Source organism: Argopecten irradians, chromosome 15 (assembly GCF_041381155.1).
Source record: "Argopecten irradians isolate NY chromosome 15, Ai_NY, whole genome shotgun sequence".
Classification (NCBI taxonomy): Eukaryota; Metazoa; Mollusca; class Bivalvia; order Pectinida; family Pectinidae; genus Argopecten; species Argopecten irradians.
In genome coordinates this window covers 561532-575273 of record NC_091148.1, presented here as the reverse complement: position 1 = coordinate 575273, position 13742 = coordinate 561532, and the positions used below count along the sequence as shown (strand labels likewise).

General features: G+C 34.9%; 1 protein-coding gene across 1 annotated transcript; it reads right to left on the bottom strand.

Moving 5' to 3' along the window:
- Window positions 1-7471: 7471 nt before the first annotated feature.
- On the bottom strand, window positions 7472-10962 carry LOC138309594 (retinoschisin-like). Its single transcript, XM_069250816.1, has 5 exons — window positions 10908-10962; window positions 10479-10645; window positions 9757-9900; window positions 9218-9371; window positions 7472-8532 (listed from the first exon to the last, which is right to left on the bottom strand). The coding sequence occupies exons 1-5, from the start codon at window positions 10960-10962 to the stop codon at window positions 8297-8299; spliced, it is 756 nt and encodes a 251-aa protein (XP_069106917.1). The 3' UTR covers window positions 7472-8296.
- Between the last annotated feature and the right edge of the window lie 2780 nt (window positions 10963-13742).

The window sequence follows — 13742 nt, the reverse complement described above, 5'->3', positions numbered from 1 at the left end:
AAATCAAAAGTATCCTTGAAAACAAACCGGTAGAAAAATAAGCTGCTAAAACTTTATTTATATGAAATGTGGAGCATTCTCATGTTCATATAATCGATTTCACTTTCAGTATTGTCAGTTTGGTTTCAGAAAACGTAGACCGTCCCTTCTGTTACGTCATACGTTTGTACCGTCGCTATCCGGATCCCGGCAAACGTATTTTATTTCTCGCTTCTGACATTGGCATTCGGGCAAATATTTCATCTGGAAACTTTCCGAGTGTTTCTTGAAGTGTATTAATCTAAAGGTGTGGCAATCGGTTAATATAGTATAATTTTGAAGATTCATGAATGAAGTATTCAAAGAATCGTAATAGTCGCTAAACAATCAGATGGAATGCACATGGATTTACGGGAACGCAAAATGAAAAAAACTTCACGTCAGTAGGCCTGGTCACAAATGAATGACCGTTATAATTGTATTCCTATCGTTTTGCAGCATAGAAATAAATTTACACAGTATATGGATGCCAAAGGAAGTTAGTGGTGCCTTGAATGGAAACAGTCGAGTTTCGAGCTTCAATAGGCACTCTTCGTAAGATACCGGTATACTAATTTTCGTCCGAAAACGGACAAACAAGATACGGAAATAAAATTGCTGGAAAATATCTTAGTCTTAGAATTAGACTCTTTTTGAAAGTTTGATGTCGGACCTACATGTAGCTTTCAAACTAGTTTGTTATATTTTATGTATCATTAAGATATGTATGGTTCATATTATAATAAATATTGAAAACTAACAAAGGTGAATGAATAATATAAAAACGTTTAAAAGTGCTACGGATTCGCCTATTTTTAACGTTTTCAGGCCAAAATTTAAGGGGTTTTATAAAGCAAATCGGTCATATTTTGAAAAAATAATGTGGTGAGGTATACTTTTTACTGGCTTTTCTTATTGCAAATAAGTCAATCTTCATGAAAATTCTTAAAAATCGATTTTTCTTGAGATCATTGTTTTCAGAAAAAAAAGAGAAAACATAACTATTTTGATGCAATTTTTCACTAAAATTGGGTCCGGAATTACTTTAAAAACAACGATGTTTCGTTTCATTGTGGAAAATGCAGCTTATTTGAAAGAGCTATGAATTCTATATCACCCACTGAAAATATTAAAAAATAATTGACTGCATCGGCCCGAAAAATTTCCATAGTGCCATGCCCTATATGAAGTGCTGATTGCGCTTCGAGCAAAAGCAAACTGAATTATTTATATTATGTTTTGTGTTAATAAGACATTTATGTACATGGGTAAACGGCTATTAATTTTCAAATGATGAGAGTCGTTTATGCTCTGTCACCGGTGGAGCATTTTTAAAAGTTATATGCGGCATAATTTAGCGGAAATTTTGACACGTTATAAAAAAAACTTTCATTTGTGCGTATGAAATCATGGAACATACAATTGTAAACCGCTAGACCCATTGCTATTAAATCATGGACGTGCCGCATTATTTATTATAGAACCCTTAACAAAACCAGGAAGATCAATAGATATGTATTCCTCGTTTTCTCTTCAAGCTTTCACCGTACTTTTATTTTAAATATGTATTTACCTTTTATAGAATCATAATTACTTCCTGGGAGTGTTTATTTAATATTGTGACCCAAATTACAAATATTTGACTAAGCACTACATTTCTCAGTGATATGGTCAGCGTATGGATATAAGTAGGCTATTTCGTATTAACAAGCATAAAATCAACTTCTATATAAATCTATACAGGTTCAAAACCTAATAACCTCAATCTACAGTCATGGAATGAAGAGATGTAAAGTGTTTATACAAAAATAACCAAGAATTGTTAATATATTCTGACACAATGACGGAAATATTTGATTGAGCAAACATAAACTTATGTGTAAAAAATAATGAAATTGGTTACAAATAATAAAGGAAATTACACTCCTCTAGTAATGTTAAATAAATAAAGTATCGTTGTTATGTGATTCCGGGTTGTCACTGACGTTTGACCAAAGTGCTTAGAACTTAAGCATTTTTCGATTTTAACGATTAAACTTATTGGCTTAATAATTAACGTGCTTATATATTGATGATATAGAGTTAAAAAAACTGAAATCAGATAAATCAACGTTTACTCTCATAAAAAGACCAGAGAAGACGAGGATACTTTCTGATTTTTGTTGTTAACTCCATAAGATATGTATTCAGGTCCATCCTTACAATTCAAGTGAATACCATATAATTCCACAATAATAAAAGAACTCTTTTTATGAAAAATCACAAGTCACTTGTAAAAGGTAATGTGAGGATAGTGAATGGATAATTGCTAATAGAAAGGACACCACTCATTGAAACACAAAAAGAGGCAACACAGTGTTTAGACAGAGAGGGAGATCAAGCACACTGAATAGTTGAGCAAGGTCAAATTTGTTAATTGTACAGTTGCGAGAGAAATAATCCAATTTTGAGAGCTCGAACAAGAAGTATGCTAATCTTTGGTATTACTATGGACAAAGCTACACTGGTGACGATGTTAAATTGTCTTGGTTTCTTTTCCATGGCGAGGCCTTGTTTGTTTGTTTGTTTAATTAATTAACGTCCTATTAACAGCTATGGAAGGACGGCCTCCCATGCATGCGGTGTGTTGCGTGTATGTTGTGCGAGGTGCGTGTTTTGGGAGACTGCGGTATATTCATGAGACTTTGTTATGGTGAGTTACACATCATTTATTATAACCGTATTATATTTAAATTTCTACAATTTTGTAATCGATTATTTTTATGGATTACTATTTCCACAATTTACTGAGGTGGACGTGAAAATTTCATCTACGAAATGTAAAAGATAAATCCTTTGTACTCCTCAAAAATTAAAATCATTTCTAAATTTTCATTTTGTTCATGTCTAAATTGCTAAAGAACGCGAGGTTTAGCAGCAGTCGTGGTTGGTGTGTTAATGATAATGACATCGGAGCCTATTTACAGGTAAATCATTTAATTAAGAGCTAGAAGGCAATATCGGATGACTATGGGAAATAGAACGGCAAGCGGAAATTGCCTTCTCCACATGCACTTCCACCGCAGATATTGGTCGAGACACGGATGGGCGGGGCTAGATACGTCAAGACGTTATCGCGTACTTAAGCGTTCGTCCCTGTGAGTAAGGTTCTTGGTTCTGTCCCTTGGCTGAGTCACACCAAAGTCTATAAAAGTGGTAGTTTGTGCTCCCGCTTAACGCTCAGCAACCAGGGAGTGGGACGACTGGTTCGCCCGTTGTCAGTATAATGTGACCGGATGGTGTGTGTTACTATAGTGGAACTGTTGCCCTTTTTGTAGTGCTATATCACTGTAGCATGCCGCCGAAGATACCAAGTAACACACCCCACCCGGTCACTTTGTACTGACAACGGGCGAACCAGTTGTCCCATTCCCTCTACCTTGAAGTGAAATTTGAAGATCCAACTTTTAAAGGATGGAAATGGTGTCAAGTACGAAACTTTTGTAACTGAAGAATAATACTTATTGTCTGCTCCACTTTTGATAGAGAAAATGTGTCATTCGTCAACGTGAAGCATTTTTAAAGTAAAAAAAAAAGTTCAAACCTTTTAATAGTGAAAGATATGTAAATAAGTAACATCTGAAACTGAAGATAAATACTAATTCGCCCACTTTAGTTTTTGATAGTTCAAAAATACAATCTGTCGGCGGTGTAGCATCATTTGTTCGACTTTTTGTTTAGGTTGAGCTTCAGACAACAACGACTCGTACCGCGATACAGACTTGGACGAGCAGACCTAACGATAGGACAATGGGTGTCTTCATTCAGCGTTAACACCACTATGGATGGAGTGACCTGGAGTTCTTTATTACCGAACGGAGAAGTCAAGGTAAAGCGAATCTGTTTAAATACATAGATTCTCTCTCCGTATCATAAAGGCTCTGACAACACAACATACTAGTAGAGGTCATGATTTGGTGACCTTTGACATTGACAAATAACTGCATCAGTAATCATTGGTAATATACAGTTTTCAGGTACATGGGAAATCCACATTTTCACAGAATACACGCCAACGCGTTTATTTCTTATTGATTTCCATTATTAACATGTCGTAAGATGAAAAATTATGTTTCGACATGGCCATTAACTTTGTTATGTGTTAATATTAGATGCGAACATAATCATGAAGACTTGTTTTATGTAACCAATTAAAATCAAATTAATGAAATATACATATGCATTCCTGAAAGGTCTCCAGGTTTCCCTTTCATATAATTATTGTGAAAGGGAACTGCTGTGATAAAACTTACTTTCCTCCAATCTCAGATATTTAAGTCCTTATCTTGAAACTGTTGCGTTTTGGTCTCAACTTTTAAAAACGAAATTAAGTTGTCAGATTAATCTCTTATTTGTTTAATTAACCCCAGGGCCTCCCATGTATGCGGGGTGCAGCGTTTATGTAGTGTGCGGTGCGTATTTTCGGAGACTGCGGTATATTGGTGTTGTGTCCTCTTATGAGCTGTTGTCCTTTTTATAGTGGTCATGCTGCTTAAAACAACAAGCAACACACCCCATTCAGTCATTTTATAATGACAACTGGCAAACTATTGTATCGGTTTATAAGATAAATCATTACGGTTTTTCGTATACGTATCTACCTTTCATTTTTAACATTCATATATTATTAGTTCGTGACGGGTTAACGGTACCTAATTATAAGCCTATATGTATTTTATATTGCATTTATCACATACATTGTAATTAGTACCAGTTTATTACAGAAATCCTAAGTTGATAGTTTTCAATTTGTAATAGCAAATTGTTATTCAGGTCAAAATTGAGAGGTATTAAAATTTAAACAAACCCCACGTCTTAATTTTCCTTGTGTCACAAACATTCGCCTACTTTTAAAAATTAGATGTGATAGGCCTATGCATGTGACAAAATTATAACCTTTCAATATATATACAAAATATACCAAAAATACCAGAGATGTAAGATGAATATTTCTACATGTTCGTACAGTACTACGAGTCGTACATTACATGTGGGTGTATCTCCAAACTTGAACTGCAATCAGGGTTGATTTTATGTATAGATCATGAGTTTCCTGACCTTCCCGAATTCTTATTGTCGGTAATGAAAACTAAACCGGGTACTAATTTATAAAGAGAATAAAACTTTAACGATAATTTGATCAATCTTAGAATATTGAAATTCTTTGTGTTGACATATCGTCGGTCCTCGCGAATACATCTATACATATGAATGCCCCGTCCATCTTAGGCACAAATTTTAAATTATAACATCCAAATCCACGTGCCCTTCAAGTCATAATTGGCCCCTTGTAAATGAACCATCCCATGAGAAAACATTTTTGTTCTCGACGCCGCGGAAACTTGTCTTTAATCCTGTACTAATGATACATGTCGTTATTGTATTACACTTTCGGCGTTCACAGATAGGTTCAGCGACAGTAATGGTACAGTGTAGTTTGAATCCAAAGTATAGATGTGCTGCTGCTAAATATAATATTCATTACAAGACTTAATTCAAAACTAATAGATAATACTGAATTTGGTATACTATGATGTATTTCCTGCCGAACACGCACAGGTACAACACGGACAGGTATTTCCCCTCAATTAGGCATTTAAACGTCTGGTTTCCAGTTCACACAAAGCTTCGAAAGCTTTAAATCTGTGGATTATTGGGTTTATTTTGTATCTATAGCTTTGATAATATACTTAACATTTGTTTAACTTTAAATTTTATAAATTGATTAGTCATAAATAATAGGATTTAAAGGTGCTATCCCACAGTAACGAAACACGATAACATCGGCCTTGAATTGTCACCGACTTTTAAATTTTCTATTGGCGCCAATTGTCAAAATATTCAAACAACATTTTTAAAAGTGGAAAACTTGTACATTTAATTTCATTACGTTTAATTTACGGCTGCGTTTAATTAAACACTGTTTATTGTTTTTAAGATATTTTATCGTATTAAACAAAGACGACTTACACAACAAATGCTACATAATAATTAAACACATATATAGAAAAAGATATAGCGCAAGTAAGAAATCATTGACGAATAGAAAATTAAAGAAAACAACAAGACTGATACGATGTATTTTGAATACTACAAGGATCAAATCATTTGTATATATTATGTATAATAATCAATTATGCTTGTAACGAGCATTTTCATTGGCTTACGATTTTACGTTATCAGTCCATAAAGTAAAAAAATGGCGTCGTCGTTTGTAACGTCGCTTCTGAATGGTTGAGATGACGGCGTAATGATTTCATAGACAAAGTAGTCCCAAAGTAAATTTTGAGGATTATCTTAAGTAAATTGAACTATAAGGATTGATTTGAAAGTTCGGAGTAAGACCTGCAGACAGCTTAAAGTAACACTTATTAAGTGCGCATTAACGCATTCGTCTCTGTGCCCTAAACCTTTATTTCTATGTTTAACGTAAACTAGTGGTCCCTTTTGATTCAGTCCATGGACGATCAATATTCAACTCGGGGATGGTTCCTGGACAATCAGCAGGAATGTGTAAATAGGAGTATAATATAATGTTTACATATTTTGTGTGAAGAAAGATTACATGGTATATTGTTTGAACATTTATATTATATACAGTCACGATTTATCAATTTTGTTCATCAGTCCATAGTCAAAGTGCTATTGATTCAAAATATAATGTTAATTGATGAATGGACAGGAAAACCATTCTGTACTGATGTATAGAAATGAATTGTTGACGCCACGAGGGTGGATTCGTTGTCTATGTCATCAGGAAGCTTGCAATGTCTAAGTTGCCAGGGCGCTTCCATTGTCAGGTTATTGGTACGTTTCCATTGTCTAATTCAATATGAGTATTCCATGGTATACGTCATCAGGACACTTCCATTGATTTGCGTTTAGCATGCAACATGTAGCAAAAGACTGTATACACATTCTTAAATGACCCGTGTAGTTACCAACCATCAAACGTTTTGACAAATTCCAGTTCTTTAAGTGAAATCTGCATGAAATGCTGAAATGATCGTAACATGGTCACGACCAAGTGTTGGATTTTTAGGTCGATCTCAAATCACGGCTGGCATCTTGAAAACACATTCTAAATTTCTCAAAATCTGTTACTGCGATTATGCTGAAACATTTCTGACCTTATCCTGATATGAGACCAACTAACTATTTTTTATCGATTCTGATTTAAATATTGCCACTAGATCCGCTGTCATGAAAAAAAACACAGTTTAACGTTCTTCTTCAGCTCCAGTGCTGCAAGTTTGTTTTCATGTAATGAAAGGAATGACAGATGACAGAATAAAACAAGTTATTTTTGACCCAAAAACACATCACACTGTATTTCCAAAAGTCACCATCGTAAAAACAAATTTTAATATTTTCCTTAATAATTTCCACATTTACCATGACCGGTTCCGCCTGTAGCATCTCAATATCAAAACATTTCAGATTCAGTTTTTAACTTTTTATTGAAATCCAAGGAAGAGACACATAATGAACAGTAATATATAACCAAATAACAGACAGTAATTATCTGTAATGGAAATGGAAAGGTGGTTGCTCAATAGAAATATATCGCGTCTGATTAGAAGGTAAATAATGTAAGTAGGAAAAGTTGGAACGTTATCTCCGGTTCCTCTTGAAGTATGATCATCACCTTGTATCGCTAATACGCAGATACAAGTTGTATCTCACAACGCTTCCACACACCTTGAAATCATGGCTATTTAATAAAAGTCTTTTATCCGCAGCTTCTTGCTGTTCGGACAGCGCTCTGTTATGTTAATTGTTCGTGTCGATTATGAACATGGTATGTACTTACAAGTTGTTCGTAGACATTTTTGGTATTGGAGAGCTTCAATATTCAAAACAGTCAAGATGACCTTATTTTTGTGCATTGGTCATTAAAACAGTCAGGATCATATAATGACGGGCGGCCTGCCTTGCATGCAATGTGTTTGTAATAATGTCTGTATATTTTGGGAGGCTGCGGTATGTTTGTGTTGCGTCGCTTTGCGAGAGTGGAACTGTTTCCCCTTTTCTAGTGCTATCTCACAGACGCATACCACCAGACTTATCCCACAGTACATTGCACCGGACAGTTTACCGCACCCGGTCATATTACGTGTATAAAATATTTATATACATGGATATAGGCTCGGGCATTGGTCCATTTTGAACAACACTATAATGCAAAAGCCCCCTCTCAACATCTCCGTAATAGATGCTGACACTGCGGAATATTCATTCAGGATTTTATGAAGTACCAAACATTTGTGAGGTTCACTGTAGTATATAACGCATCAGGGGTCGACTGTAGAAGTCTACAGTGGTTTGAGCCAATATTAAAGATGAAACTGTCACAATCTGGCTTTCTATAACACATCATGCCACATAATCCGTTGTTGGCTGCGTTTGTCTCCTCGAGAACAGGGAACATGTCACCAGTAGATCCGCGAGTTGCTTTCCATTTGTTACATGTGCCTGAAGACAGACAAATACATTGTAATGATCAATGAAATGCAAAATAACAGAAATTCAAAGTCCTTGTCCCTGGCTGATAATAGGACGTTGATTAATTGAACAAACAATCACATTAGCACGAGTTGTCAAGATAACAATGAACTAAAATCATTGATTTACGTGGACTTATTTTTCTCCAAAGAATATCACATACTTGAATTCCTTGAAAGATATTGTAGTTAATGTAAGGCAATAGGGCCCTCGTTCAACGGCGTACATGTTTACTCTCAGTATAATTATAAAGAAAAAAACATAAAACATATATTTTTATTCAATTGAAGGTTTAATTGCACAATATATTGTAATAAATTATAGTTATTAAATTTACTAACACGCACCAAAACGTATGATGTATATGGATTTAAAGAGTTATTGATAATTTTAGAAGATGTTTTGAAATATGTACTACAAATTGTTTTGATATGCGATATAAAGTAATTCTACAATGTTTTTGTGTGTAAAGAACGGAGCTTTTTAGGGGACGCTATCCCTATATTACAACCCTTCCATATTAATATAAATAAATACAAGATATTAATAATAAATAATATCAAGAGATCTAAAGAGTTTTAATTTCATTTAGGCAAAAATGACGAAAGTTGTCCAAACCATTTCCAAACAATTCATTAAAGGTTCCAATACATACTCGACATATTTCCAATTGGACACCCCTTAACTTCCAGTCTCATGGAACTGTGGACGTGGTTGGTGACGGATATAATCCGGATAAATTTAGCGTCCACGGTTCTCTCCAGTGTATTAGTTACAATGGTATTGCTGTCCGAGTTTCCAGGAAACACCTACAATGTAAAAAAAACAATATGTATAAAAACGTCAGCTTTGTTTTAATATTAATTTGTAATTACCAATATTTACCAGATGACTAAATTTCTCGACATGATAGATAATGCTGTAGGTAGGTGATATTTTGGGATATAACACTGAAAATAATCCAAAGTGTGGAAGATTTTATTTCGCGGTCTTGTCGAGCAAAAACTAAAACTTCGAAAATAAACACGAATTAACATATTTTATCAAATAATCATAACAACGTACAACGTTTTAATTATCTTCAAAATAGTTTACAGGTACTTGTACGTTCTACACAATTCGTGATAATGCCTTTGGAACTTCTCAGTAGTACATAAACAATGAACTATTATAGACATAATTATCTGAAGTTACCTTAACATCGCCGTTTGATAAGATAGAACTCCAGTTGATTCCGTCTATGCTGATATTGGCGTTGTATGATGTTATCCACTGGTTGTAATTCGCCCTTCCCAACGTCTGTATGGCTGTCAGCGTAGAACGTGTTTTAAACTCAACCTGAAACAAGCCACGTTATACCGTGAAACTTAATCTTAATTGACCAGTTACAGTTTGCCGAAAACGGATATGTTCTTTAAGAATATCGTATTGTTTTAGCATACAATTATGTAATGTGACCCTCGGGGTGACAATATGTGGAAAGCCCTCGGCAAATCTCGGGTTTTATCACATTAATGATCCCTCGGGTGGAATACCCTTATCCTCCATGTGTACATATGAAAGGGTTTTATAGTCCCCTAAAACACGCACCATGTATTTCACACACGCAACACAGCAGATATATGGGGCCAGTTGCTTATACGACGTTAATTAATCAAACAAACAAACTAATGTCCTATTAAAACCTTAATCAAGAGTATGTTAGGGAAGGTAAACAATGTATGCAGTTTGTTGCGGTATGATGGAGACTGCGGTATATTCGTCATGTGTTTCCTATTAGTTGTGGAACTCTCGCCTTTTTAATAGTGCTATCTCACTGAAGCATACCACCGAAGACATTCAACACGTACGCCCCACACGTTCACCTGACATTGAGCAAACCAGACCTTTTACAGCGAACATGTAAACACACGTACCTGTATATAGTGACCGACTCCCCCGTGAGCCGAACACCAACTACGAGAACTGGTGAACCTAATATACTGTATAGGGCAGGTGTAATGGGTGGATGAAGCTGAGAACGCCTCGTCAGATACTCCGTACGGCCCAGTCACCAAGTCGTAGTCACAAGGGTCGCAGTCAGCTGCAATATACACATGGGGGGAAACAGATAGATTTACGCCTAATTTCGCTCATTTTGCATTAATGTTATATATAGGGCATACATTATAATGTTATATGTTTTTTTTCAAAAATATTTTATTCAATAAATCATATAAACAACAATACTATTCATTGTCCGTTCACCAACAACGTTTTGACCATTACAATCAAAAAGCTAGAAATTATGTATAACATGCAGCATAATGTGATACTCATATATATAATCATGATACGCAACTTACCTGAACATAAATTCGCCGTACAAAGAAATCCAAGGACTTGTAGTACAACCTTCATGGTGAGAAGCGACTAATGCTAGTAGAACAATATCAGTGGCTATCGAAACTACTAACGTCACGGTCTAGTAGATTTTACTGAACCGTGTTTGGTATCGTTGTGGATATACGTGTACAGGGATAACAAAGTATCAAATTAACAAATCATTGCTTCGTTTGTTCAATTTTATTGGTTTGCCTTCCCTGCTTCCTATGACAATGCCTCTAAATACAAATCGTAAGTGTTTGTTTAACTTGCTTTGCCAGCGTTGTTGTCAGTATCCATTCAAATCCGATCATTGACAAACTTAATTGTCATATTGTGACGTCAAATACTTCTGATGATAATTGTTCAATATGCATATAGATTTAAGCTCATGTTCAAACTAAGGATATTTTGTATGTCTATGGTAAATTTCCCTTCCTACATGTATGTGTACTTGAACATAAACCCAAAGTTCATTAAAACATGCCTATTTATGAGAATGCACTTGCATCATAGCATTTTTCTTAATTACTATTCTCACTATAACCGATAACATTATAATGCTAAAAAATGTGTATTGGTATCATTAAGAATGTCCTCCCTCCGTATATATCAGGTCTGCTAGAAACAATTTATAACTGCCATTTGCATGGTCAAGGCCTCTTTGTGTATGTATATGCCCTGCATATAGAGCGTTGCATGATCGTAAATGTCGACTTTTTAAACGTTGAATCCGCTAGCCAAACACTCTAGAAAACATAATAGTAGCATATTTTTTTGGTTACATAAATATTTGTCGAAACCCGTTAATCCTTTTTCTGAAATGTACATCTTCTCATATTTTACAACACGAATGATGTAAAGATCTAGTTATAGATAACACCTGATATTGATTGAACATTTTACGATCTATTAAATTTGTTCATTGGTCCATAACAATAGCGTTGCGATATTAATTCTAAAGATAATGTTAATTGCTAAATGGAGAGGACAGCCATTCATCATTGATTTATAGACATGGCGTGTCATCGATGTCAACGTCACCAGAACGGATTTATTGTCTAGATTATCAGGTCCCTCGCAATGTCTAGATTATCAGGTCCCTCGCAATGTCTAGATCATCAGGATGCTTATAATATCAAGACAATGAGTACGTTTACAATGTCTAAATCATCAGGACCCTAACGATGTCGCGATCATCAGGACGCTTACAATGTCGAGATCATCAGGACGCTTACAATATCTAGATCATCAGTACGCTACAATATCGATATCATCAGTATCCTAACAATGAATAGATCATCAGGAGCCATACAATATCTAGATCATCCGAAGCTTTACAAATTCTAGGATATCAGTACTCTAACAATGTCTAGTTCATCAGGACAATAATAATATCTAGATCATCAGTACCCTTGGAAGATCTAGATCAACAGGACTTAACAATATCTAGATCATCTGGACGATTACAATGTATAGATCATCAGGGCGCTTTCAATATCTAGAACATCAGAACCTTTGCAATATCTAGATCACGAAGGTGCTGCCAATGTGTAGATCACGAGGGCGCTTACAATGTGTAGATCATCAGGACCCTTACAGTGTCTAGATCAACTAGACCCTTACAATATCTGGATTAACAGGGCGCTTAAAATGTCTAGATCATCAACAATGGTTGTTTACATTTTTTTTACATTTTGCAAGAGAAGTCCAACAATATTACATTGAAACTAAAAAGGATAAGTGATAGTGGCTAGGTGCCACGGACCTAAAACCAAATATCTTAGGTTTTAAGAAAGATGTAGAGTCAAAACAGTAAAAAAAATCCAAAAAACCCCCCAAAAAACAAGCACATTGGCATGGCTTTCAATCGTCGCTGGAAGAACTACACATATTTACTACAGCTAAGTGCATTGAAGTGATGACGTAAACACTGACAGTGACCGTGTACATGTATATCAGGAACACTGTCTTCTCATTCTAGTACTGCTGACTTTCCATTTAAGTGTTATGGAAGAAACCTTGTCGACACATGATAACTTTAAAAAATACAGATTATATCAGTCCTGATTCTTTTAATTCTGAATGATGACACATCCTTTTTTATGGTTTCAACTCATTTAATGAGATCGAACAGCTACTGAACCAGGATCTACAAATAATAAATGAATGGTCTAAGAGATGGAGAATATCATTTAATTCAATCTAAACTGTTTATTTCAAATATTTCAAGAAGTATTGTTAATGTTTGAGCTTCTCTGATGATTACAGACATCTTGGGGCAATATTAAGTGTTCATGCTTAATGGGGTGATCACGTTGAAAACATTTGTAGTAGTGCGTCTAAAAGATAAATGCTTTAAAACAATTGAAATTCTTAGATAACAGAAAAACTCATACGAAAATGATAAACCAGTTTCATTTTACCTGTATTTGAGTATACTCTGTGAACTCTGGGTTGGTCAATCTAATACTCATACTGATATGTTAGAGAAACTTCAATTAGAAGCCGCAAGGGTTGTTACGTGGTTGACGTACATGCAAGTATACAACCGTTGTACCTTGAAACCGGATGAAAAACGTTAAAAGACAGACAGGAAAGATAGAATGTTCCTTTATTATACAAAAAAAAAAAAAAAAAAAAAAAAAAACCATAACAACATGACGTCATCATACCAATGTACATTGTTACCAGACTCAGTAGGTCATAGAACCGTTGTCCTCTACATAATTATACGTATACTATTATAGTCTTACTAGTACTAGATCCTCTTTTATACCAGCAACCACAATAAGTTGGAATAAACTGGGCCAATA

What these genes read in the sequence shown, in the direction of transcription:
- LOC138309594 (XM_069250816.1), bottom strand. Translation starts at nt 10,962, where the DNA reads ATGAAGGTTGTACTACAAGTCCTTGGATTTCTTTGTACGGCGAATTTA. An exon ending in TACGGCGAATTTATGTTCAG is followed by an intron (nt 10,646 to 10,907) that starts GTAAGTTGCGTA and finishes TGTATATTGCAG; the next exon opens with CTGACTGCGACCCTTGTGAC. An exon ending in TATCAAACGGCGATGTTAAG is followed by an intron (nt 9,372 to 9,756) that starts GTAACTTCAGAT and finishes TTTACATTGTAG; the next exon opens with GTGTTTCCTGGAAACTCGGA.